Source organism: Rhinopithecus roxellana, chromosome 17 (genome assembly GCF_007565055.1).
Source record: "Rhinopithecus roxellana isolate Shanxi Qingling chromosome 17, ASM756505v1, whole genome shotgun sequence".
NCBI classification, from domain to species: Eukaryota; Metazoa; Chordata; class Mammalia; order Primates; family Cercopithecidae; genus Rhinopithecus; species Rhinopithecus roxellana.
The window spans coordinates 74,827,267-74,854,528 of NC_044565.1; the positions used below are offsets into that span (position 1 = coordinate 74,827,267).

General features: G+C 38.6%; 1 protein-coding gene across 1 annotated transcript in view; it reads left to right on the forward strand.

Moving 5' to 3' along the window:
- The window catches only part of TTC27 (tetratricopeptide repeat domain 27), a 188,279-nt gene that overhangs the window by 146,654 nt on the left and 14,363 nt on the right, over positions 1–27,262 (forward strand). Inside the window, exons 14-16 of the mRNA XM_010372404.2 lie at positions 5,434–5,532; positions 7,614–7,666; positions 12,978–13,143. Of these exons, the coding sequence (XP_010370706.1) occupies positions 5,434–5,532; positions 7,614–7,666; positions 12,978–13,143 (318 nt within the window). The remainder of the gene's footprint in view (positions 1–5,433; positions 5,533–7,613; positions 7,667–12,977; positions 13,144–27,262) is intronic.

Here is a 27,262-nt window from a genome sequence, read left to right on the forward strand (position 1 = left end):
ATAGTGTACCTTCAAACCCAGTCCCCTCTGGGTTTTCAGAATCTGGGGCATCTGAAGAACTCAGGAATTTTAGCCTAGTCCACTCCCGCTTATTTCACACTCGGGGAACTGAGACACAAGGTTAAGTGACATAGCCAGGGTCGTTTAACAGTTACCCAGAGCCGCTTGAATCCCAGTCATCTTTCTCCTCTATCACACTCTAGGGGGCTTTGTGAGGGAAATTCAGAGAAACCGTGCTCTCAAGCTTTTGAATTCTTTGTGAATTATTTTTAAAATAATTTAAGGCCATTGGTTAAGTACAGGTATTATCACATTCAAAATAAAAAGTTGGCCTGCTTTTGTGTTTCTATATTGGCTCCCTGAGAGATAAACGCTAGTCAGCTTTTAAAGGTTATTGCCTGCCTACGGCCAACTTGCCTTCAGGATTTGCCCTGGAAATAAGGTCTGCAGAAAGCTCAACCAGGGCCTCTCTGTCAGGTGATTATCTCCCTCCATTCTTGCCCCGTCCTGTGGCCACCCATTTTTCTATGTCTTCTTTTGTCCACCTGACTAGCCCAATCTAGAGAGCCTTTGTGGGGGAAGAGAGTTGCTCCTGGTTCTTAAAGAATTATCTTCTGGGTTTTCCCAGCACATGTTAACTGCCCTATTTCCCCCCTCTCTCTTTATTGGTGACAAGAATGATTTTGCCTTAAATCATGGCTTGTGTATGGGCAGAATGGTGTTGTCAGAGACAGAGAGGATGTGGTCTTTGGAGTCACACTGACTGTGTCGAACCTGTCCTCTGTCTATGACTGACTGTGACTCTTTGTCGCCTCTCTTAGGAGAGTAAGATTGACCACCTTGCAGGGTGGGTGTGAGGAACGCATGAGTAATGTGTGGAAAGCTCATGGTTTCAGTGCTTGGCACACATAGCAGATGCTCATTAAGAGCTAATTATTTTGGTCGTTATTGTAAAGAGAGGAACAGGAGTAACTATAGTATATGAAAGAAGCTCAAGGGAGGGTCTCAGCCAAAGGAGCTAGTTTTTTATTGGAGAAAGAAGGGAAGGATGCAGTATTCCAGAGCCCATGTCAGTGTTTTAGAGAAATAGTGTAACTGTGTTAATATGGTAGCCACTAGTCGTGTGTGACAATGAACAGTTGAAATGTGACTAGCTGAAATTGATCCATGCTGTGTTGAATTCACATCAGATTTCAAAGATTTGGTATGAAAAAGTGGTTATAAACTATCTCAATAACTTTGTATAGTAATAATATATTGAAGTGATCGCATACTAGATATGTAGAGTTAAATAAAATGTTATGAAAATAAATTTCACCTTTTCTTTTACCCTTTTTTTTTTCTTTTTTTGAGATGGAGTCTCACTTTGTAGCCCAGGCCAGAGTGCAGTGGCGTGATTGTGGCTCACTGCAACCTCCACCTCCCGGTTCAAGTGATTCTCCCGCCTCAGTCTCCTGAGTAGCTGGGATTACAGACACATGCTTGCTAATTTTTTTGTATCTTTAGTAGAGACAGGGTTTTACCATTTTGGCCAGGCTGGTCTTGAACGCCTGACCTCAAGTGATCTGCCCACCTCAGCCTCCCAAAGTGCAGGGATTACAGGCCTGGACCACCTTCCTTTGACTTTTTGAAATGTAGAAAATATAATGAGGCTACTAGCATGGTATTTTTATCTGATGGCACTGGACTAGAAGGTAGGTATTTTTGTACCCAAACATATACAACTCTGTTCTAAGGAATCGCGAGAGGTTTTTTTGAAGCTTCTTTTGATTTTGTTTTTCTTCTTTTGAAAAACAAAAAAAAAAAGCTTTTTTTTGAAGCTTCTTTTGATTTTGTTTTTCTTTTACGTTCTTAAGAGTATGACTATTCTGAACTGAGATAGCTGTCGCTATTGGTAATAGCAGTTTAAGTAATAGTTTAAAAAGAAAAAAGTAAAAGAGGCACCAAATATTATCTGTAGTCACCCACATTCTGAAGACCTCAAAAAAGAAAAGCCATTGGATGATTTCAAAGAACACTACCATGTACAAAACTCATCTCCCTTCATGTTATCAGTAGATAAAACCTAGCAGTTAATGATCCTAGGATTTTTCCTTCAAATGCAGAGTATTAAAGCACTGCAAAAATAACCAAGAGTAAAACGAAAAGAGAACCATAATACTTTATGTTAAATTAAGTCGTCTGTCTGATTTTCATTAAATTTGTTTTGGTTTTAAAGACACTGGTTACAAAACATTCAGTAGTTTTAAAAATTAAAAATAAAAGATAACCTCATCATCAATCTGTTTTAGAGCTAGAAGAATAATTGCTAATTTTGGACATTTGCAACCTTTGTAAATCTTCTTAGACGGATTGAGAAATGAAGTTTTTATTTAGATTTTGAATTTACATGTGTTTTTGTTTGTTTGTTTGTTTTTGAGACGGAGTCTCACTCTATAGTCCAGGCTGGAGTGCAGTGGCACCATCTCAGCTCACTGCAAGCTCCGCCTCCCAGGTTCACGCCATTCTCCTGCCTCATCCTCCCGATTTGCTGTGACTACAGGCTCCCGCCACCACGCCTGGCTAATTTTTTTGTATTTTTAGTAGAGATGGGGTTTCACTGTGTTAGCCAGGATGGTCTCGATCTCCTGACCTCGTGGTCTGCCCGTCTCGGCCTCCCACAGTGCTGCGATTACAGGCATGAGCCACTGCGCCTGGCCACACGTGTGGTTTTTATAACAACACATGGGAAATAGTGTTTGTTCTTTGCTGGTGCAGAAAACAAGCAGAGCACATGCATTTTGAGGACCTTGAAGTCTGTTCTCATTGTTCTTGATTTCATCTCAAAATAAGAATCCCTGATTCCAAGTGTACTTGGTACCATAATTCTTTGTATCTAAGATGCCATCAGTTGTAAGAAGTACCTTTAAGTACCACTTTATATGGAAAAACAAAAATGTTGCCAATAAAACTGACAAACTATTGGTTTTTCAGATGCATCTGTATTTCAGAAATGTTAAATGGTGGGGGAAAGAGTGTACTTTAACATTGATGAAATATAATACACAGATTTTTTTTTTGTTTTTGAGGTAGAGTCTTGCTTTGTCACCCAGACTGGAGTGCAGTGGCATGATCTTGGCTCACTGCAACTTCCGCCTCCTGGGTTCAAGAAATTCTGCCTCAGCCTCCTGAGTAGCTGGGACTACAAGCGTGTGCTACCACGCCTGGCTAATTTTTTTTGTATTTTTAGTAGAGACAGGGTTTCACCATGTTGGCCAGGATGGTCTCGATCTCCTGACCTCATGATCTGCCTGCCTTGGCTTTCCAAAGTGCCGGGATTATAGGCGTGAGCCACTGCGCCCGGCCAGTACACAGATTTTGAAACTTTTTACTTGGTTGGAGTTTAGAGAGCTTGTTTTATATGTTAGCATCAGACTTTAGTTTCTCTCAGAATGTATCATGTTCAGCAAGTGTGGTTTGATGCATTGAAGCTCTTTTCATGTAATTCTATAAAAAAAAAAAACAGATGAAAGCAAAGTGGTGAGCTCATTTTTAGGTTGTTGAAAGTCCCATGATTCAGAAAAGTGAACTTCTAACTTTTAGTTTCAACCTAGTACCTCTGCTTCTCCCCGCTCCCACTAGACATATATCCATCCTCTTTTCAGTGGTTACCTGTCCCTGTCCCTCTAACAAAATCTGTTCTCCATAAAGGCTCCTGATAACAGTTATTTATAGCCTCTTGTGAATTCATGGCAAAGTGTTAAATGGCCCAAGTCTGCTTGCTTTCTAAGCTTTGTCTCTAATTACTGGCTAAAAATCTTTATCTGCTTAAAGGACTTTCAGGCCTCTGCTAGCCATATGGAACAGGTTTTGTGGGAATGGCTGAAGGAGGAGTGATGTAGAGGCAGCCTCCTGCTCTGCCTCTGTGGAAGGCTGTGGATAGATAACAGAGCACCTTGTTTTCTTTCCTACCCTAAACTGTTCAGGCAAATCTGACAGCTGACTCAGTGACTTTCTGGAAGTCAGTAAGAAAGGAGACTTCAATCTGCTTATAAAGTTGGCTTTGCTGACTGTCTGGAAGGAAAACAACTCATAATAGCTGCATTTGTGTCTAATTCTGTTGAATTTTTGTTAGTTTTTTGTTTTTTGTTTTTGTTTTGTTTTGTTTTGTTTGAGATGGAGTCTCGCTCTGTCACCCAGCCTGGTATGCAGTAGCGCAATCTCAGCTCACTGCAGCCTCCACCTCCTAGGTTCAAGTGATTCTCCTACCTCAGCCTCCCCAGTAGCTGGGATTACAGGTGCCCGCCACCACGTCCGGCTAATTTTTGTATTTTTAGTTGAGACGGGGGCTTCACCATGTTGGTCAGGCTGGTTTTGAACTCCTGACCTCAAGTGATCCACTCACTTTGGCCTCCCAAAGTGCTGGGATTACAGGCGTGAGTCACCACACCCAGCCGAATTTTTGTTAGTTTTATCTCCCTTTTGACAGAGGCTATCAAATTTTAAGGAAACCTTATAATGTACAGATTTTTTTTTTTTTTTTTGTAATCTGTATAGCTACCTCCTATTTTATCTGTTTTCTAAATCTCAGTGTTTACAAATCTAATTGGCTTAGGTATACTTTACATTTTGAGTAACTATTTGATAATCCAGATTCTGAATCTCCTTTTTCTAAATTATTTTCAGGCATGCCTAAAGCAGCTATATGCTAGGGCAGTTTGGCTCCTGGCCAAACTGCAGAAGCTCTTGTGGTCTAGTTTGAAGATGAAAAAGGAAATTTCTTTTTTTGAGTTTGTAGTACATTCATCAGTTGTGAATCTGCTGATACGTTGTGTATGGTGGTCCCTCAGAATGCATGGGGGATTGCTCCCAGGCCCCACCCCCAACACCGATACCAAAATCCATGATGCTCAAGTCCGTTGTATAAAATACTGTAGTATTTGCGTATGACTTACGTACATCCTCCTGTAAACTTTCAGTCATCTCTTGATTACTTATGGTACCTAACACAGTGCAAACACTGTGTAATTTGTATTGTTAGGGAATAATGACAAGAAAAAAATGTTTGTACATATTCAGTAGAGATGCAACCATCCGGTTTTTTTTTTTCTCCAATATTTTTGTTCTGCAACTGATTGAACCCACAGTTGTGGAACCCACAGATAAAGAGGGCCAACACACCCAGTAAGGAGTTCAGTTAGCACAAAGTATGGACTTTTTCTGCAAAACATATGCAATAATATTGCATGTTTTCAGTGTTAGTGTTGAAAATTATACGGAAAAATTTACGTCCATTGCTAAATATTCTACCTTTAAACTAAATGTAAGGCAAATATTTATTATATAGCTCTGCATTCTTTCTAGGAGTGTGTTTGTTGATAGTATCTTAATTTTCAGATTATATTCTGTAAATGTTTCTGTGTTTGAATGACTTTGACTTTTTGGTCTTTGCAGCTCGGGGTGTGGTTTTCTCTCGGCTGTGCTTATTTGGCCTTGGAAGACTATCAAGGTTCAGCAAAGGCATTTCAGCGCTGTGTGACTCTAGAACCCGATGTAAGTTTGTTTGATCTTCTGTCCTTACATGGCTTTTTACTCTCTAAGTCATTGGAATTGTACTGTATTCCAATTTTGTTTGTTTGAGATGGAGTCTCGCTCTGTTCAGAACAGCAATTCCTTTTGTGTTAGAGGAAAGTATACATTTGAGGGAAGGTCATACCTCAAGGTATAGGATTTATAAATCTGGAAATAAGTTAATAGCTAAATTCTTCATGTATATAGAAACACAATTGATGTTTATATATTAATTATATCCTGCAACCTTGCTGAGCTCATTTATTACTTCTAGTAGGGTTTTGGTTTTTTTTTTTTTTTTTTTTTTGGACTCCTTAAGATTTTCTGTATAAAAGATCTAAATTTAGTGTTTTATTTGAGAAGAAAGAAAGAAAGAATCGCAATTTAGAGCATATATGCATGCCAGGTAGTCTTTGATATGTCTGAAGAACAAAGAGAAGGTTAGAAGTTTTATAAAAAGGAGAAGTGTTACATATTTCTCTTAGAGAAATTCATTGGCACTTACAGTAAGGGTGTGGGGAGCTGGCAAGCTTCCATTGATGAGGGATGGCAGAGGGCAAAATTAGTCCCAGAGTTTCAGCAAATTATCTCAGAAGCTGCAGATAAAACTGGTTTCAGGTTACAACAAGCAGTTCCAGCAGTCAGGCTGCTTTCATTTGGATATTTTAACAGCTTTAATGTCTCTACTAACATTCCCCCAAACATTCCCTCATTATGTTCATGTTTTCCTTTACATCTTTGAACATGTTTGTAACAACTGCTTTCAAATCCTATGCTTATTTCAACGTCTCTTTCATTTCTGGTACAGTTTCTATTAACTGATTTTTTTCCTTTGGTTATGAAGGAAATTTTCCTGCTTTTTCCCATGTCCACCATTTTTTTTAAATTGTATTCTACGCATTGTGGATGCTATGTTGTTGTGCTTCTTGGTTTTATTCTGTTCTCTTAAGGAGGATTGAGTTTTATTTTGGCATTCAGTTAAATTACTCATAAATCAGCTTGTTTTTAAGCTTGTTAAAGTGGGTCTGGAGTTCTCCTTATTTTCTCATAACCCTTTAAAAAAAAAAATAGAGATGGAGCCTTGCTCTCTTGACGAGGCTAGTCTCGAACTCCTGGCCTCAAGGGATCCTCCCGTCTTGGCCTTCCAAAGTGCTGGGATTACAGATGTGAACCACTGCACCCAGCCCTCTAATAACCTTTTCTTAAGGTATAACCTCTCTGGGATTGAATTTAATGCCATGGGCAATCAATAAGAACTCTCCACTTTGGCTCGTTTGGAACTTGAATAACTTCTAGCACAGTGTGACCTCCAAAATCTCCATTCAGCTCACAGCTTTCTGGTAGTTGTTCTTTGCCAGAGTTCAAAAAGTTACTAATTTTGCCATGTCTGGAAGTGGAGGTCCACTGCCACTTAATTTTTGAATCATATGTATGGGACTTGAGAACGATATATACTATATTAGATGAAAAGTGGAACAAAGCGAAATATATAATTTATATCATTCTTGTTTGAACCAACATTTATATAAATTCAATCTGAAAGCTGATTTAAAAAAATTCATTTTTGCTTTATTTTTGTTATTGGGTAGAGGAATAGGTAGAGAAATATGTTTGATGGATGAAATACTTAGTAGTAACACTGGAGAACAGATTCTTTTTTAACCCACCTATCCGGTGAAGAAGGATGATGATATAATGGCAAAAACTTTTAAGATAGGAAAAAACAGTATACTGCATTGTCTTTTTTGTAATAAATCTATGTACTATATAAAGCATGTTGTAAATTAGCTATTTTGTAAGTCTAAATTTGAAAATAAAATCTTAACTGAATTGCTGATTGGTACAATCATAGTTATATTGCTTGGTTGATTGTTTTAACCTTTTTCTAAATTATAAAAGTTCAGCTTGATTTAATTTTGCTGTATACCTTTAAACACACCTTATTAAAAATTGTGATTTTAAAGAGCGTATATTGGACTAGGAAAGTGTGTTGTACTTTTGGTTTCAGCAATAATTTTACCTAAATGAGAATAGTTAATTAACTGAGTCCTCTATTATTTCAGAATGCTGAAGCTTGGAACAATTTATCAACTTCCTATATCCGATTAAAACAAAAGTAAGTACATCAGACAAATATGAAGAACTTTGCTTCCCAAATAAATGTGTGAGATTTTCTACAACTGAACATTGTTTCAATGTTTCTCTTTGTTTTACCTTTCTCACTCATGTATATGAAATAGAATAACTTAAGTAGAATAGCTTGATTCAAACTAAATTAAGTTGAATTCTAAATATACAGTGTATTTCTTGAAAACATTTCATATGTAATAAAATAAGAAATGTTACTTGAAATCTTTATGTAGTACTGAAGTTTTACATTCTACATTTTATTACATGATAAAAGCAAACATATATTTAGTTGGTCAACTCAGTCGACAGTTATTTTTATTCATTGCTTGCTTTGTACTAGACATTATTGAGAAATGTAAATAAATATGAACCAATGCTCTCAGGGAATGTAGGTTTAAAAAATAAAATACTATGCCATCTTATTTAAAAAAATTGATTAGTGTATAAGCTATTTGTGGCAAATAGCAAGTGAGAATACAAAGAAGGCTAAAATAATCATACATGATATTTGTAGCACAGTTATTATGTGCCGGCCACTCATTTAGTCTCATGAGGATCAAAGAAGAGAGAAACTGTGTCATCCTGGATCAGAAATGCTTCTGAGAAGATGTTGGACTCAAGCAGAAATTTGAAGGATGTATAGAAGGGACAGAGGGATGCCTCTTAGGCAAGGGAAATGATGGGACCAAATGCAGAATGACAGGAATGAATGTAGTATTTTAGGAGATAGGAAGCAAAATAGTCCAGCTATAGAGTAATGTGAAATATATGGTGAGAGATAAGGTTAGAAAGGTAGGTTGAAGTAAAATTGCAGCATCTTCTGATTATTTGACCAATGAGTTGAGACTGTCCTGTTGAGTATAGGAAGCCAGAGATTTCAGTGTGGTAATTTCATGAAGAAAGAAGCTTTTGGGGAAGATTTATCTGGTGGCAGTATGTGAGGCAGACTAGAGGAAACTGGAGGCTGAGAAACCAGTTAGGACACAGCTGTTGTAACAATTCAGGCATGAGATAACTAGAGTGGAAAAAGGAGGGGCAGATGCCAAACTCTTTATAAAGGAGGCAACCCACTAACTGGGCTTATTGACTGGCTATGAAAAGCAAAGGAAAGGGAAGAGACAAGGACTGCTGTTGCCAAAACTCTAATAAATTAATTAAAAGATGGATATATTTTCATTTTTATTTGGCTTTACTTTCAAACTTAATTTAATTTTTCTTGGTGGGATCACAAGATAATTTCTGAAGACATCATTAAATCCATATTATGTAGAGATCATGAAATGCTGCCTCTGCTCTTGGATGACGTAAATAAAGTACTATCTGTTCTGCCATTCTCTTCAGAAGATAATATTATGTTCTTGATTGCAACTGAGTGCTAAAACTCTCTGGAGACCTTTTTGGTTTAAAGCAACAGGCTCGGAAGTCCCTGTCATAGTTGTAGAGTGATCTCAGTGAGTTTTTCTGGCAACTCGGATAAGTTTGTACGTAGTGAAGCTCTTGATGCCTTGTCTTCCAGCCCAATCACGTTAGGAATTCTGCTTTCTCTCTTAGGGGTTCTTGCATATTGTTGCTCAACTTTCTTACCTCTTGCAGCTCCACAAATAGGTTTTTGTGCAAAGGTGGAGTTGTAAGGTCTGAGATAAATCATTTTTTTATTATTTCCTGTTTACTCTTTTCTTTCTTTGCTAAGGCTCCAGACAAAGCTAATGGGATTGTTACTTCTGAGGCAATTATTAATGCTTCTCTCAGAAGATCCTATTCATGCCTTAAAACGACCCATTAAACTATTTCTTTTATCCTTTTGTGGTCACAAGATTCTTCACTAAAGTGCTCTCTTTGCTGTTTCATCTGATTCCCCTCGATATCATGTTCCTACCAGTCCCACGGAAAAATGTCTCATCTTCGGATGTAATTTTAATGGTGCAATATCTCTACTATAGAGGGGTTTTGATAAGCGAATCCTGAAATGAAGCACCTTACAAAGAAGCTATATTTACCAAAAAGGAAAAAAGAATTCATGGAACAATTTTGAGGCTAGGAAATTATGATTGGGGGATCATAAGGGAGGACATACAGGAAAAAGGATAATCCTCATGGTGTGGATTTTTACTTGTTATTTTCCAATAGGATAAATCCTTCACCCCCAACCCCTGTGGATGGGAGAGCTGGGGAGTCTTGGTCTAACACTATTGGAGGCAGTTGTTATTAGATGGAGGTGGTGATATGGTAGAGTAGAGAAAGGAAAAAAAAGTATTCCATGGAAACAATTTATGACTGAAATTGAAGACATGTTTCCTTTCTTTCTTTTTGAGTTCCCTTGTATTTTTGCAAAAAGGAATCCCTTAGATAGTTCTCTTAGAGTCAATAGATGGTAAATGCTCTTAACTTTGTATATCTAAAACTGTTTCATTTTGCATTTACTCTTGAGTGGTAAGTTTAGCTGATTATAAAATTTTGGCTGGCAGTTATTTTCACTCAGCACTTTAAAAGTAATATTCTGTTGTCTTCTGTCATCTTACTGCTAATGAAATAAGTATCTGTCGTCACTTCTTTGTAGATTTTAGGAATATCTTTCCTAAATTTCACACAATATTTCTAGATGTTTATCTTTACTTATAATGCTCAGTATGTGAAATATACTTTTGATCATAGAATTTATGATCAAAAAATTTTTTGAAATTTGTTCATTTCTGGAAAATTATCAGCTTTTATCTTTTGATATAAAGAATCCTGCCATGCTCTGCATTTGTTTACTGTAGAATCTCTATCAGATGTATGTTTTGAGTCTTACCTCTCATTCTTTCCTCTGTCTCTTTCCAGCTTTTATTTTATAATTTGAATTCTGTGTGAACTCCTTACTATTATCTTCCAGTTCATCAGTTTCTCCTTGACTATGTGCATTCTAGTTTTTGTTGGCTATTGAGGGTTTTGTTTACGTTTTTTGAGACAGAGTCTCGCTCTGTTGCCCAGGCTGGAGTACAGTGGCGTGATCTCAGCTCATGGCAACCTCCGCCTCCCAAGTTCAAGGGACTCTCCTGCCTCAGCCTCCCAAGTAGCTGGGACTACAGGCATGTGCCACCATGTCCAGCTAATTTTTGTGTTTTTAGTAGAGACAGGGTTTCATCATGTTGGTCAGGATGGTTTCGATCTCCTAACCTCATGATCCACCCTCCTTGACCTCCCAAAGTGCTTGGATTACAGTTGTGAGTCACTGTGCCCGGCCTGTTGTTGTTTTAATGCCTCTTTCTTTCTTTTTCTTTTTTTTTTTTAACAGGCTTAATTCACTTTATTTTTCTTGTATAAAAACCCTATGTTGTAGCCACAGCTGGAGCCTGGGTCTGCTGCACGGAGACTCTGGTGTGGGTCTTGACAAGGTGGTCAGTGAATTCCTGATAGGGAGACTTGGTAAACACAGTCTCCTTCCAGAGGGGTCAGGTAGCTATAGGTCTCAGAGATGGCATCAAAGGTGGCCTTGACTAAGTTGCCCAGGGTGGCAGTGCAGCCCCGGGCTGAGGTGTAGCAGTCATCAATACTAGCCATCATGAGCAGCTTCTTGGGCACAGGCGCTGTGACGATACCAGTGCCCCTGGGTGCAGGGATGAGGCGCACCAGCACAGAGCTGCAGCGGCCTGTCACCTTGCAAGGGACCGTGTGGGGCTTGCCGATCTTGTTCCCCCAGTAGCCTCTGCGCACCGGGACAATGGAGAGTTTGGCCAGAATGATGGCCCCACGGATGGTGGTGGCCACCTCCTTGGAGCACTTAACACCCAGGCTGACGTGGCCATTGTAGTCCCCAATAGCAACAAACACCTTGAATCTGGTGCGCTGGCCAGCACGGGTCTGCTTCTGCACTGGCATAATCTTCAAAACCTCGTCTTTGAGAGAGGCCCCCAAGAAAAAGTCAATGATCTCAGATTCCTTAATGGGCAGAGAGAAGAGGTAGATCTCCTCCAGGAACTTGATCTTCATGTCCTTGACCAAGCGGCCCAGCTTGGTGACGGGCATCCACTCCTTATCCTCGGCCTTGCCTCCGCGAGCTCCGCGGCCTTGGCCCCGATCCCGACCCCGGCCCCGGATGCCACTGCCGAAACCTCCGCGGAAGCCACCGCGGTTCCCGATCCCAGAGCCACCAGGGCCTCCGAGCCCCCCCCGCTGCACCGGCGTCATCCGCCATTTGGTGTTTTCTCGGAGAAGCAGCAGCTAATGCCTCTTTCAATACTAAAATTTCCAGTTAGTTTTTATTCACATCTCCTTGTTCATATTTCATTTCTCCCTGTTTTTGTTTCACAATTTTCTGCTCCTTTTCAATGTAAATATTTCTTTGTCTCAGTATTCTAAACAAATTTATTTAAAGACTTGATAGATTGTTCCTTAAACAATTAAGAAAAACTTTTTTTCACTCCTCCCTCTCCCCCTTAAGATCAGGTTTTTTTTTTTTTTTTTAAAAACATGGAGTCTTGCTCTGTTGCCCAGGCTGGAATGCAGGGGCATGATCTTGGTTCACTGCAACCTTGGCCTCCCAGGTTCAAGTGATTCTCATGCCTCAGCCTCCTGACTAGCTGGGATTACAGACACGTGCCACCACACCCAGCTAATTTTTGTTTGTTTGTTTGTTTGTTTGTTTAGTAGAGATGGGGTTACCCTGTATTGGCCAGGCTGGTCTCGAACTCCTGACCTCAGGTGATCCACCCACCTCGGCCACTCAAAAAGTCCTGGGATTATAGATGTGAGCCACCATGCCTGGCCCCCTTAAAATTTTATCTTTAGTAAATGTATGTCCTGTTGGTTAGTTTTGTTGACTGAGGGTTTTTTTTCTCACAGGGTGTGGAATTTTGGTTAGCAGCATTTTAATTGCAGATTCATGAGGAATGTGTTGTTCTGTTTTGACCTCCTTGCCTCTGGTCCCTCCACTACGGTCTGCACCTTTTGTCTGCACCTTTTGTCTTACAGTTTTGCAATTGTACTTGCTTGGCCACACTGACTCCAGATTTGGAACCTGAGTGTGCCTTCTCCTGAGGTGATACTGGGATTGATGCCCCGTTTTGAAATAATGTCCTTGTTACCAGTGAATAGATTAGGAAAGGAGTATCTCTGTATGTATGCTACATATACTATAGGGTCTGTCACTGAATTTTGTAGGGAAGTTTGAGGTGGTTTTGTATTGTTTGGGTCTCTGTTTGTTAATACGAATGAATAAGGACTGACGGTCCACATTAGCATTTTATACATTTAGCTATGCTTTATTCTAATAAAAAAAGAGTTCATTATTGCTCTCTTTAAAATTTGACCTTCAATAGAGTAAAAGCTTTTAGAACTTTACAAGAAGCTCTAAAGTGTAACTATGAACACTGGCAAATTTGGGAAAACTACATCCTCACCAGCACTGACGTTGGGGAATTTTCAGAAGCCATTAAAGCTTATCACCGACTCTTGGACTTACGTGACAAATACAAAGATGTTCAGGTAGGATATTCATATTTTTTTATTTCAGTTTGTGTTTGATATGAATCCTTGATCATATGGTATAAATTATTTCCTTGAATATGCACAGGAAAATTTTGTTAAACATACGTAACATATGAAAAAAGTATTTTTTTCTAGTCAAATATTCTTCATGATATATGGAATTCTGGTATTCTAATGTCAGATTTGTTTGTACAGTCATAAACTGAGTATTACTGTGACTCAGTTACAAAAATCTGATGTGTGGGTTACATATATAGTCACTTTGCAGAAACTAAATAAAACACTGTATTACTTAGTACTTTGGGTATCTCAGTGTATTCTCTGACTTGTGGTAGCTGGAATAAATCCTATACTCATTTGTTCATTCATTTAACAAGCATTTACTGTATACCTTCAGATGGTATGAACAATATAGAGAGGATGGATAACGTTTTCTTTGCAATGTTTCATGAGATGGTGCTCTATTTGGTGGAATAAAGTTATCCCTCCAGAATGTATGGGAGACTCAAAGCCATTGTATCATCCAAAAGATTAAATAAAAAAGACTTTTTTGGTTTAATTGTAGTTGAAGACAATTTGCTGTCTTCAGTATAAAGTGATACTCTGAGATCATGCCACTGCACTCCAGCCTGGGTGACAGAGTGAAACTCTGTCTCCAAATAAACAAACAAGCAAACAAAACTGAATGGAATGATAGCCAAGTGAATGGAGGGATAGCAGAGTTTTACATCCCTAGAAAGGGTAGGGGCTCTTGTGAATCTGTTTGCACAGTCCCCTGACAGTCAATAGTTGTGCTGTTCACACTGCTGAACTTTTCCATTGAGCTAGTTCTTCCTCTTCTACACTTAGCACCTTGGCAAAGGCCACTGATGAGATTGAACAGATCTCGGTATATTGTGACCACTGAAGATAGTGCATATCTCTTGTTTACTGCAATTGTGATTTTTAAGATCTTTCTTCACTAGGAAAGATTTCTGAAACCTGTTCCTAAAATCTCAAGGAGAATGTAAATCATTTATATTGGTAGTATATTCCATCTTACACTTGAAGGAAATTCTATTGTTTTCTTTCATATTAAAAAAAAATGTACACAAAACATTCACATCCAACACTCCTCATTTAGACATTGCTGCTGAATTGAATTCTTTAGAATTCTTTAGAATCTCACACTGTCAGAGCAAAAAGGGACCTTAGAAGTCCTCTAGGGCTATGCTGAATAAGTTTACACACCAAGTCAGAAAGGAGTGTGAAGCTCCCTTCCTTCCTGATAAGCCAGACAGGGGGCTTCTTCAAGCTGTCAGTCTGCTTTTCTATCCTCTTGGTATTGCTGCTGATAACTTGGCTGTGTCATCTCTTTCTTAATTGTCTTAGAATCGGCTTCCTTGGTCAGTCTGATCCTGTTAATCTTCTGTCCTGTGCCTCCATTTTCTAACTGATCTGCTTGTCTTTCTGTTGTGAGTGGGATTTCCCCTTTAAATCTATACTTTAACCCCAGTAATCTCCTTCATATCTGCTAAGGATTAGTAACAACTGGCTCACCAGGTTGGCTTTTTGGATCTTGAGAAAATCCTGATCATCCTTTCATGCTTGGCACCAGTAGGAGTTGTTTTATATAAGGTACCCAAATGGGTCTAGGCCTCTCCTCCAATAAGAGACAGACTTACTCTATGTGCACATGAAAGGAAGTGGCTTTTCTGTTTGCTCTTTTATTCTCCTTCACTTCCCAAGGCACGTAGAGCAGGTCAAAGTGGTGTGTGGTAAAATAACAATAATTAATATTTACTGAGGGCTTGCTGTGTGTCTGAAACTATCCTAAGCACTTCACATGTATTAGCTCATTTAATTCTCAACACAGCTGTAGGGGATAGGATTATACTATCATAAGCTATGTCTAACTCTGGATGGATGGATGGATGGATGGATGGATGGATGGATGGATGGATAAATCTCCCCACCCACTTGTTTTAAGGAAACTGACATTAGACAAAATGACTGTTCAAAGATTGTTTGGAAGAGCTGTTACTTGTACATCATAAAGAGTTATAAAGTCATCAAGATAATGCTGATTTTAGTTGACTTAGATGAATTAAGTATGGCAAATCTTGCTAACTCATGTATTCTAAAAGAAAGGCAAGAAAAAGCAAAGCAGAAGCAGTTACAATTTTACTTCAATTTCACTTCAATTTCTTTATTCTTACCACCCCCACCACCCCCAGATTAGGAGTCTCATTCTCTCTCAGGATGAAAAACATTTTTGCTAATGTTTAGATAATACTTCTGTATTTGAGTATCTGTAAATGTATAGGGAAAGAGGTGATATTTAGAATAATCTATTGGTAGTAACAGTAGTATTATAGATTCCAAAGAATATAATTTTGGTAAAAATAACCTGAGTATGTAGACAGTTGATTCTGATAAAACTTTCAGTTGTGATTTGCCCTGTTGGATGCCAAATCAAAATCATTGGAATTTTAAGAACATTTGCTTAGAAATCTTTCAGCCAGCTGGGCGCAGTGGCTCCTACCTGTAATCCCAGCATTTTGGGAGGCCAAGGCAGGAAAATTACTTGAGCCCAGGGGTTTGAGACCAGCCTGCGCAACATTGCAAAACCCTTTTTCTACAAAAAAATACAAAAAAATTTAGCTGGGCTTCGTAGTATGTACCTGTAGCTACTCGGGAGGCTGAGGTGGGAGGATCCCTTAAGCCTGGAGAGGTTGAAGCTGCAGTGAACCATGATCACACCACTGTACTCTAGCCTGGGTGACAGAGCAAGACCCTGTCTCTAAAAAAAAAAAAAGAGAAGTCTTTCAGGGGCCTTCCTTAAGAAAGAATAAAAGGACCCAAAATGCATAGAGATGCATTTGAGCATTTTTCAGAAAAGGAAAAAAAGTCTAAAAATATATGTATTTATTTTTTCCTAGTATGAATTCAGATACTATGATTTAACTTTTATCTTAGATTTTTTCAAACATATTTTAGTGGTCATAGTCTTAGCTTCTTACTTTTCTAATCATGGGGAATTTTCAATATAGCAAAATCGTGTTGTGATTCCAATTTAACATGTTCTAATCCTGTACCTGTTTTTTTCTACTTTATGGATGTGGATTATTGCATTAAAATTTTTGTGAGGGGGAGTAAATTCATGCTTATTTTAATACAGACATAGGGTAAATTAGCTTCAATTTTTTCTGTTTTTTTCTCACTATTTGTAATTGAAGAATGAGTGGATATACTACCTTTATCATTTTCTTTCTTTTTTGTCCATTTTATAATTTTATTAATACTATTTTAATTGACAAACTCTAATTGTATACATTTATGGAGTAACATATGATGTTTTCATATGTGTATGCAATGTGGAATGATTAGATCAGGCTAATTAACATACCCATCACCTTGTTTACCTATGTTTTTATGGTGAGATATTTGACATTTTACTCAGGTATTTTGAAATATACATTATCGTTGACTGTAGTCACTGTGCTGTGCAGAAGATCTCAAACTTAATCCTCTGTCTGAAACTGTATCCTTTCCCCCAAAATTCCCCATTTCCTCCCCACCCCACCTCCACCCTACCCTGACTCTAGTGACCATCATTCCTTTCTGTATAGTTTGTTATTAGTATTATAGATATGCTACTGATTTTTGTATGTTGATTTTGTATCTGAATTTATTTCATCTAATAGTTTTTACATGGGCTCTTTAGGGTTTTTGCTAAGATTATATTGTCAGCAAATAGAGACAATTTTGCTTAGTCCTTACCTATTAGAATATCTGTTATTTCTTTTTTCTTGCCTAATTGCTCTGTCTAGGACTTCCAGTACTATGTTGAAAAAAACCTTTGTCCTAATTTTGACTAATGTATGGTTTGGTAAAACCCAGGAATGCTTTTCTATAATAGCACTTATATGTATTTCTTTCTAGATTATACACATTTTTATTCATCTATAATAAAATTGATTTTCATGTTTCTACATAATTAGTTCCTGTTCAGTTTTCCAGTTTTTGACTATTATAAATAATGTCATGAATATCCTTGCAGACAAATCCTCATATATAGCCATACTTCTTTCCTCAAGGTAAATTCTAATGTTGATTTGTTGGGATATTTTTCCTTTTCTTCCTTCTTTCTTTTTCTGGATACCTTGGGCAACATTTTGGGAAAATAATTTAAGTATTGCAGTATTGACATTCATTTGCTGTTTATATGTGGAAGAGGAAGGAAAGGGGATTAACATATATTGAATGCTTACTATGTTTCTGCCACTTAACACAGATTATCTTTTATTGGGCATGCAGTATGTGAGGTGGATACTAAATATTCCTCATTTTATAGTTGATTAATATGAGACCCAGAGAGCTTATATAACTTGAGCAGTAATTTGGCTAGTAGGAACCGAAGACAGAAATCATAGGTAGGCATGTCTTATTTTTTTCTTTATGTCACGCCTTGAAGTCTGTAGAGAAGATTTATGTCAAAAGCACATTTTCCCATCATATTAACGTGCTTGTGAACTGTATCTAACAAAGGTTTTTAAAAATTCAGACATAATTTGCAGATAATAAGCCAGGCATGGTGGCATATGCTTACAGCCCCAGATACTTGTGAGGCTACAGCAGGAGGATTACTTAAGCCCCGGAGTTTGAGGTTTCAGTGAGCTGTGATTGTGCCACCGCACTCCAGCCTGGGCAACAGAGTGAAACCTCATCTCAAAAAAATATGAAATAAAATAACAAAAAAAAAATGCAGATAATTTTAACTAGTATATATTCTTAGGTAATCACCACCCCAAACAATTATGGAACATTTTCATTATTACAGGAAGTTATCTTACATGCGTTTCCAGTCAGTTGAAATATCACCTCTTCCCCCCATGAGGCAACTACTTTCTGATTTCCGTCTCCACAGTTCAGTTTTGCTTTTTCTTGAACACCATATAGATAGAATCATACAATATGTATTCTTGCATATTGAGGTTGTCCTTTGTGTGTATTTTTATTTGATGCTTTCTTTGGGGACAGGAGAAGATGGTATTGATGTACAGTGAGGCAAGTTGCCAATGAAACTGAAGTCCTGGGACACTTGCTGGCTGTGCATTACCTGAAAGTAAAAGGAGGAGGGAATGGATATATGTTATACAATGTGTAGCTTTAGAAAATAGGTATTCTCCGCATTTAACTGTTGAGGTACCTGAGGCTCAGCAAAGTGAATTAATAGGTTGATTTCTTATAGCTAGCGAACAGTAAAGCTAAGTCTTGACATCTGGCCTATTTAACCTAAAGCCCTTTCCACGGTCTAAGAACTGTTTTTTGTTGTGTTGTGTTTTGTTTTTTTGGTTTTTTTCTGAAGCACTAAAAAAGACAATGCTAAACTGCCTATCTCTCTCTGATAACTGAGGTTTGGGGAAGCCAAGGGTCAGGGTTATCAGACCAGGAAATAGAACAAGTACTTAGAGAGCTCCAAGTGGAGCAGGGAGCTAGCCAAGCAGGGGAGGTGGGAAATTGCTTCGTTCCTGGCCTGGAGCCCTCCTGGAAGTTTTTGTAATGGGTCCTAAGGCAGTCCTATTCCTTCCTGCTATGAGGACCTCCAGGATTCAAAGGGTCAGTGCCTTGCGCTGTAGGCCAAGACTTTGATGAGACTAGCCCAGAGAAATCAAGGTTAGTGTTGGGAAACAATAAAGTTTCTCTTTGTGGAGATTCTTTTACATTTATGTTGGAATTGCCGCTCCTCTATGTGAGAGGCCTTCAACTCTCTTCACAGGCCAGTCATTCTCTGCTTGCTGCATTCCCTAAGTGTGGTTCCTGATGGAGGTGAGAAATAGGGTTGAGATAGAGAATGAAACATAAGTTCTATTATTGCTTAAATGAAATCGAGATGTGGGTAAGGGATTTAAAGGCCATTACATGAACTCAGTGGCATGGTATTGGTTTGGGTGGGATATGAGGGCTATAGAGCTGTTTATACTGATTAAAATGAAATCTGTCACATACAAAGAATCCTCAATAAGATTATCAGCAGATTTCTCATCATAAACTTTGGAGGCCAGAAGGCAGTGGGCAGATATTTTCAAAGTGCTAAAAGAAAAAAACTGTCAATCAAGAATCCTTTATCTGGCAAAACTGCCTTTCAAAAGTGAGGGAGAAATTAAGGCATTTCCAGATAAACAAAACTTAAGGAAGTTCATTACCACTAGAACTGCCCTGCAAGAAATGCTCAAGGGGGTCCTACAGGGTAAAAAGAAAGGACACTAGATAATAACTCAAAGCTGGATAAGAAATAAACATCTCAATAAAGATAAATATAAGATCAATGATAAAAACTAATATTATTACAACAATGTTTTTTGTTGTTGTTGTTTGAGATGGAGTCTTGCTCTGTCGCCCAGGCTGAAATGCAATGGTGCGATCTTGGCTCACTGCAACCTCTGCCTCCTGGGTTCAAGTGATTCTCCTGCCTCAGCCTCCTCAGTAGCTGGGATTATAGGTGCCTGCCACCATGCCCGGCTAATTTTTGTATTTTTAGTAGAGACAGAGTTTCACCATGTTGGTCAAGCTGGTCTTGAACTCCTGACCTCAGCTGATATATCCACCTCGGCCTCCCAGAGTGCTGGGATTACAGGCGTGAGCCACCATTCCCGGCCTGTTATGATGTTTTTTTAACTGTACTCTTTGTTTTCCACATGATTCAAGAGACTATACACTAAAGAAAACAGTTATTAGTCTAAAAGCTAATAGTATTGTAACTTTGGTTTGTAGCTCCATATTTTGCTTTCTATGTAATTTAAGAGGCTAATGCATTAAACATATTAGTGTATGTTTTGGGGCACACCATTTATAAAGATGTAATTTTGTGACATCAACAACCAAAAGGGGTGAGTATGGCTCTGTTAGAGAAGCAGGGATTTTGTATGTTAATGAATTTTATAATAGACATATATAAAACATTCTACCCAACAACAGCGTACGTATTCTTCCCAAGCGCACATGGGACATTATCTAGGAGAGACAATATGGTAGATCGTAAATTAAGTCTCAGTAGATTCAAAAAATAAATGTCATAGAAAGTATCTTCTCTGACTACCCCAGTATGAAATTATAAATCAATAACAGAAGTAAAACTAGAAAATTCACCAAATTATGGAAAATAAAAATAAATAACACACTCTTAATCAATGGATCAAAAAAGAAATCACAAGAGAAATTAGAAAATACTAAAAATGAATGAAAATGAAAATACAACATACCAAAACTTGTAGGACACAGCGAACGCATTGCTAAGGAAGAAATTTGTAACTCTAAATGCTCACTTTAAAACACAAAAAATATTTCAAATCAATAACTTAACTTTACAACGTAAAGAGCAAACTAAACCCAAGGCTAGCAGAAGGAAGAAAATAAGAATAAAGATTAGAATAGAGATAAATGAAATAGACAGTAGAAAAATAATAGAGAAAAATCAATGAAACTAAAAATTAGGTCTTTGAAAAGATTAATAAAATGGACAAACCTTTAGATAGAGGGACTAAGAAAAAAAAGGAGACTCAGATTACTGAAATCAGAAATGAAAATGGGGACATTAGTACTGATTCTACAGAAATGAAAAGATTATAAGAGAATATTGTGAACAAGTATATGTCAACAAAGTGGATAACCTGGATGAAATAGACAAATTCCTAGAAACACAAAACCTACCAAGACTAAATCATAAAGAAATAAGAAATCCGAATAGATGTATAACTAGTAAGGAGATAGAATCAGGAATCAAAAATCTCTCAACAAAGAAAAGCCCCAGACCTCATGGATTCACTGGTAAATTGTATCAAACATTTAAAGAAGTCACAACAATCTTTCTCAAACTTTTCCAAAAAATTGAAAAGGAAGGAACACCTCTTGGCTCATGCTATGAGGCCAGCATTATCCTGATACCCAAGCCAGGCAAAGACCCTACAAGAAAAAAAAAAAAAACCACAGACCAAAATCTCTTATGAACATTGATGCAAAAACCCTTAACAAAATACTAGCAAATTGATTCACTAGCATATATAAAGGATTATACACCATGACCAAGTGGGATCTATTCCTGGAATTTGAGGATGGTTCAACATATGAAATAGATCAATGTAATAGACTGCATTAACAGAATCACTTGAACAGGTACCTGGCAGATACATACAAGTGCTGTTTTTTGGTTTTTTGTTTTGTTTTGTTTTTTTGTTTTTTTTGAGACAGAGTGTCGTCCTGTCACCCAGGCTGGAGTGCAATGGCATGATCTCGGCTCACTGCAACCTCTGCCTCCCAGGTTCAAGTGATTCTCCTGCCTCAGCCTCTTGAGTAACTGGGATTATAGGCACCTGCCACCATGCATGGCTAATTTTTTGTATTTTTAGTAGAGATGGGGTTTCACCATGTTGGCCAGGCAGGTCTCAAACTCCTGACCCCATGATCTGCCCGCTTTGGCCCCCAAAGTGCTGGGATTACAGGTGTGAGCGACTGTGCCTGATACTTTATTTTTATTTTATTTTTATTATTTTTTTGAGATGGAGTCTCGCTCTGTAGCCCAGGCTGGAGTGCAGTGGCACAATCTCGGCTTACTGCAACCTTCACCACCTGGGTTCAAGCAGTTCTCCTGCCTCAGCCTCCCAAGTAGCTAGGATTACAGGCATGCACCACTGTGCCCAGCTAATTTTTGTATTTTTTTAGTAGAGACGGGGTTTCACCATGTTGGCCAGGATGATCTCAAACTCCTGACCTCAAGTGATCCACCTGCCTCGGCCTCCTAAAGTGCTGGGATTACAGGCATGAGCTACCGCGCCTGGTCACAAGTGCTGTTTAAATGTAGCTGCTGTCATTCTCATTGTCATCACTGAAAATATGACACCATAAAAGCACTAAAAGAAAGCATGGCAAATATTTTTATTGGCTTGGTGATGAAGAAGACATTTTTTATCATGACAAAAAGCCATACTTCATTAAGGAAAAGATCAAGAGATTTGATATTTAAAACTTATGCACATGCAAAAATAAGGACTTCTGGCCGGTGAGTGGGGTACTGTAGGTCACCAGCCATAGTAAGGGTAGGCTGTGACAGTGACATTCATATGTTTATTGCTTTCTGAACTAAAACCAGAAAATGATTTCCAGAAGCCAGGAGAGTGCCCTAGGAAGAGTTTTTCTCAGTGTTTTAACTGTCTTAGTCTTTCTGCTTAAAAATGCAATGTTTGTTTTCTAGGCCTACAGTAACACATTACCACAAACTTGCTGCCTTCAAACAACAGAAGTTTGTTCTCCCCACTGAGTTCTAGAGACCAGAAGTCAAGTTCGAAATCAAGGTGTTGACATGGCAATGTTCCTCTGCAGACGCTAGGGAAGTGTCTTTCTGCACCTCTTCCAGCTTCTTGTGGCTCCTGGCGTTTCTCGGCTATGGCAGCCTAACTCCCATCACTGCCTCCATTTTCACCTCCTCTCCTCTGTGTGTTCCCTTCTTCTGAGGAAGAAATCATTAGAATTAGGCCAACTCTAGTCCACAATGACACCTCATCTTAACTAGTTAACATTGCAAAGACCCTATTTCAGGTCAGATTCTGAGGTTCTGGGTACACATGAATTTTGGGGGAATGTTATTCAGCCCACCACACCACAGCTTTTGTGCTCTATTTCAGGAAGAAAACAGTTGTAGCAGTAGCATTGAGAATAGCGGTGTTCATGAAGAGGGGAATAGATCTAGTACCTCACTGGGAGCTGTTAGTGGTAGCAGAGGTGACAGGCACAGAGGTACAGCAAGGGAAGACCAGAAAGACCTCAACCACTCCTATGAAAGTCTTGCCTTTAGTGAACACCACCAGAGATTTGAACATCTGGAAGTGACAAAAGAGCTGATGAGACTAGGAAGAGAGTTGATGGAAAACTAATAAAACTTTTTAAAAGAGACACAAACTTAGTCATATACAATATTGGGAGATAAGACTGGAATCCCAGGTCATGTGGGACAAATTAGGATTTCTGAGAAGTTTCTGTTATTAGTCTTCAGCAGATTATGACATTCCCTGACATACCCTGAAAGAATTTGTATATATGGTATGTGCATATTCTAGGAAGAGGATGAAAAACTCTCATTAGATCCACAAGGGTGTCCAGAACCCCAAGGAAAAAAACCCAGAGATTAAAGCTTATCTTTGGAGTAGACTGTTAGATTTAGTTTTCAGATGAAAAGGCAAGTGGGCCTTTCCTTATAAACATCATGAATTAAAATTTACCTTTATAACTTGTTACAGTACAAAGAGGAAAATATCACGAAATGCATTTATTTAGTGCCCTAGTTTTTAAAAGTTACCGATGTTTTAAACTGTGTATAAATAATTTTTAAAACTTACTTTTCCCTAGTATCAGCCCATTTCTCTGGTGCTCTTTTTGTAGTCAGTCCCCCAAGACAGGCATTCTCCACATTATTTCTGCTTCCTCTCCTCATCCTTTTTGGAACTTACGCCATTGCAGTTTTATCTCCCCTAGTCCACTTAGAGTACTGCTGTCAAGTTCCGTGTGCCACATCCAGTGGACAGTTGCTGGTCCTCAGGTTTCCAGCAATATTAAACACCATTGCTTTCTCCTTTCTTCTCCGTTGGCTTCCAGAATTCCACACTTCTTATCACACCAGCTGCTGCATCCTAATCTTTGCAGACTCATCCTCATCTTCCCTTCTCTGTGAGAACAACCCCGAGTTCAGTCCTCACATTATTTTTTTTTCCCCCATATATATTGCTACCCAAGGGGGCTCATCTCTTCCCTTGGTTTTCTTCTCACTTCCTGAGAATACATATTATAAAAACAAGTTACAAGATCTTCTGCACATGACCCTTTAACTCTTTTTCACATAGGCTGTTGAATTTGTTTATTTTATCATGGTTGTACTTTTGGATGTCTTAATTTTTTTCCCGTTGGTTCATATTTCCCCCGGGGTATTGTCTGTTCAACTGGTAATATATACTTGATAGGAGGGGCTAAAGCCCAGGACCTAACTTGTGACCTTCCTGGTGAGGCTGGGCCATAGGGGGAGCTCACCCATTGGATACACTTTGCCACTGCCACCTCCCACCACCACCAAGTGGCCTGGTTCCTCAGGAAACCTCCCTTACCTTCACTAGACATTGCTCTTTTCCAGTACCCATCTTTCTGAGTAGTTATCTAACCTCAGTGAGTAGAGGGCAAAGTAGAAGGGCACCCTTAGGGGCCAGCCAGGCTGCCCAAGCCCTTGCTGTCTGCTCTCCACCCTAGCCAGGCCTTCTGCCTTGATGTGCACACATGGTCCCTGCTTTGTACTGGGTTGGCACTGCTGTTTCAGTCTCTCCATGCTGATGGTAAATGTCTTGGATAGTAGGAAGTGGAAGTAAAAGGGACAGATAAACACTTTTCTCAGCCCGTCGGTGAACCTTGGCACCTAGCCCTTTTCCACCTGAGCTATATTCTCCACCATATTAGGATCCAACCGGCTTCTGTCTCCCCAGGGTTTCTCACATGTTTACCGTAACTTTTTCAGATCATTAACTTTCCTTTTTTCAAGCAAGGTTGATGTTGTGTGGGGTTAGGATTCAGAAGTAGTTGGCAACTTGTGTTAGTTTATAATGAAGATTAACAATAAAGCTTCACATTGGGGAAAAATGAGTTTGGTACAAAATAAGAAAAAAATGTAAGCCAGGCATGGTGGCTCATGCCTGTAATCCCAGCACTCTGGGAGTCTGAGATTGGTGGATCACCTGAGGTCAGGAGTGACCAGCTTGGGCAACATGGCGAAACCCCATCTCTACTAAAAATATGAAGAATTAGCCGTGCTTGGTGGCGTGCATCTGTAGTCCCAGCTACTTGGGAGGCTGAAGCATGAGAATCACTTGAACTCTGGCGGTGGATGTTGCAGTGAGCCGAGATTGTACCACTGCGCTCCAGCCTGGGTTACAGAGCGAGACTCCATCTGAAAGAAAGAAGAAGAAAGAAAAGAAAAGAAAAAAGGAGGGAAGAAAGAAAGAAAGAGAGAGAGGGAGAGAGAGAAAGAAAAAGAAAAAATGTAAATTTCTTAGAAAGGAAATATATTTAGTCCACAAACATTTGGAAATGTTTAAGGAAGTGGAAAAGTTTAACTTCACTAATAATGAAAGAAACATAGTTCAGAATAATAGCTGCGTATACCTTTTGTAGAATAGAATATCAAAGATTAAAAAATATTTGTATACCCAGTGCTGGTAATATGCAATTAAATGACATTTTCATATACAGTACTATTCATTGGTACCTAATTTGATTTAGCCCTTTTAGAGAATACCTCATTTATCTCTTAAAATATCTTAAAATATTTATTCTCTTAACTCCATAATTCCGTTCCTGGAATTCTCACCTAAGAAAAGGTTCAGTATGAAAAAAGTCTTTAGGCACAAAGATATGCACTGAAGTGTTTTATTTATACTACTACTGATAACAGTGGCAGCACATGGAAACAGCCTAGTGATCTAAGTGCGGGGGAATTGCTAAATAGATTATGGTCTATCAACCCAGTGGAATATCTTTAATCTATCAAAATACTATACTTAAAGGGTATGTGGAAAACATGAAAAAAATTCTATGGCATAATGTTACAGTGAAAAAGGAAGATAAAACAGTTTACGTAATATTATATTATAAAACTTACACATAATAAAAAGATTAGAAAGAAATTTACTCTGTTAGTAATGTTTGTGATTGGCCGATAAACCCAATAAGAATTTTCTTTTTTAAATGTTGTATTAGCTCTGACTTGGGGGAAATTCTAATTTAAAAAAAATTACAAAAACAAAACCCATTCTGGTTCTGGTTGATTCGAGATTTAGCAAAGAAATGATAATGAAATGATAAAAATTACTAGCATACATATTTCTTAGAAGAGAAACCTTTCCAATGTAAAAGAACTTAATAGAAAGGAAGAAAGAGGAGTGGGGAGCTGTGCTTTGTGAATTAATGTAGCAAATGCTTGATAACAGGATCCAGGACTCACACTGAATTCAGATTCAAGCCTGAAGCCTGCTTTCCCTAGGTGTGACCTGGGAGAGGTTCTTCAGCTCCTCTGTGCTCCAGTTTGTTCGTCTGCACAATGCACATAACAACAGCATTGTCCTCATAGGGTTGTTGGGTGGGTTACATGGGCTCATAAAGCATGTGGCACATAGGAAGGGCTATCTATATAAGAGGTGTTATCTACCTCATTGTTTTCATCTCCTTATCCTTATCTAAGCTCAGGAGTCACAGGTCTCTGGTGATCAGAATCCAGCTTCATGACTTGCTTGCTGTGTAACCATGAGAAAGTTTGTTTTCACCTCTTTAAGCCTCAATTTTTTTATTTGTAAAGTAGGGGTAATAAAGTACCTGCTTCCTAGGGTTATTGTGAGAACTTAATGAGATCAGGTAGGTCACATACTTAGCACAGGGCTTGACACATAGTGAGTGCTCACAGCAGAAATAGTAGGGAGGTATCAAGGGCTGACACCATGGTGGTGAATTTTGTTTTTCTTGAGTTCCGTTTTGAACCATAAGGAAACATGGAAGTGAGCTAATGGGAAGGGCAGTACAGTGAGTGAGCCAGCAATGTGGGCGTTACTGTCCACTTCCAACAGAGTAAGGTAGTTGAGGATCAATGATAATCGTAATAGTTTATATGTTTATATTGCTTCATACTTTTCAAAGCTCTACCTGTATATTGGCCCCTTTAATAGAACAGTTCTGTAATGTAGTGGACAGAAAGCCTGTGCTCATTACTGCTATTTACCAGTCTCCTAGTCCCTTCCCCATGTTCATGGCCTACTTCAGCAACTATGTAGCCTCCTCTCCATTCTAGATCTAGCTGATCTTGATACTTGGTGTTTAGGTAGATAATATCTCCAGTACTTTGGACATAATGGAGGCCTTAGTCTTTATTTCAGTGACAACCCATCCCTGTGGCCATATCTTGGGTCCTGTTTCCCAAGAGTTTTTCCACCTCTAAAATCTTAAACTTCAATTTTCTACCCTTGAGCCACTTTTTACATATGTAGTAATTTATAGTTTTGACTTGTTGCTGACAGGTTAATTACTCATAACAACTTACATATAACCGTGGATAAAA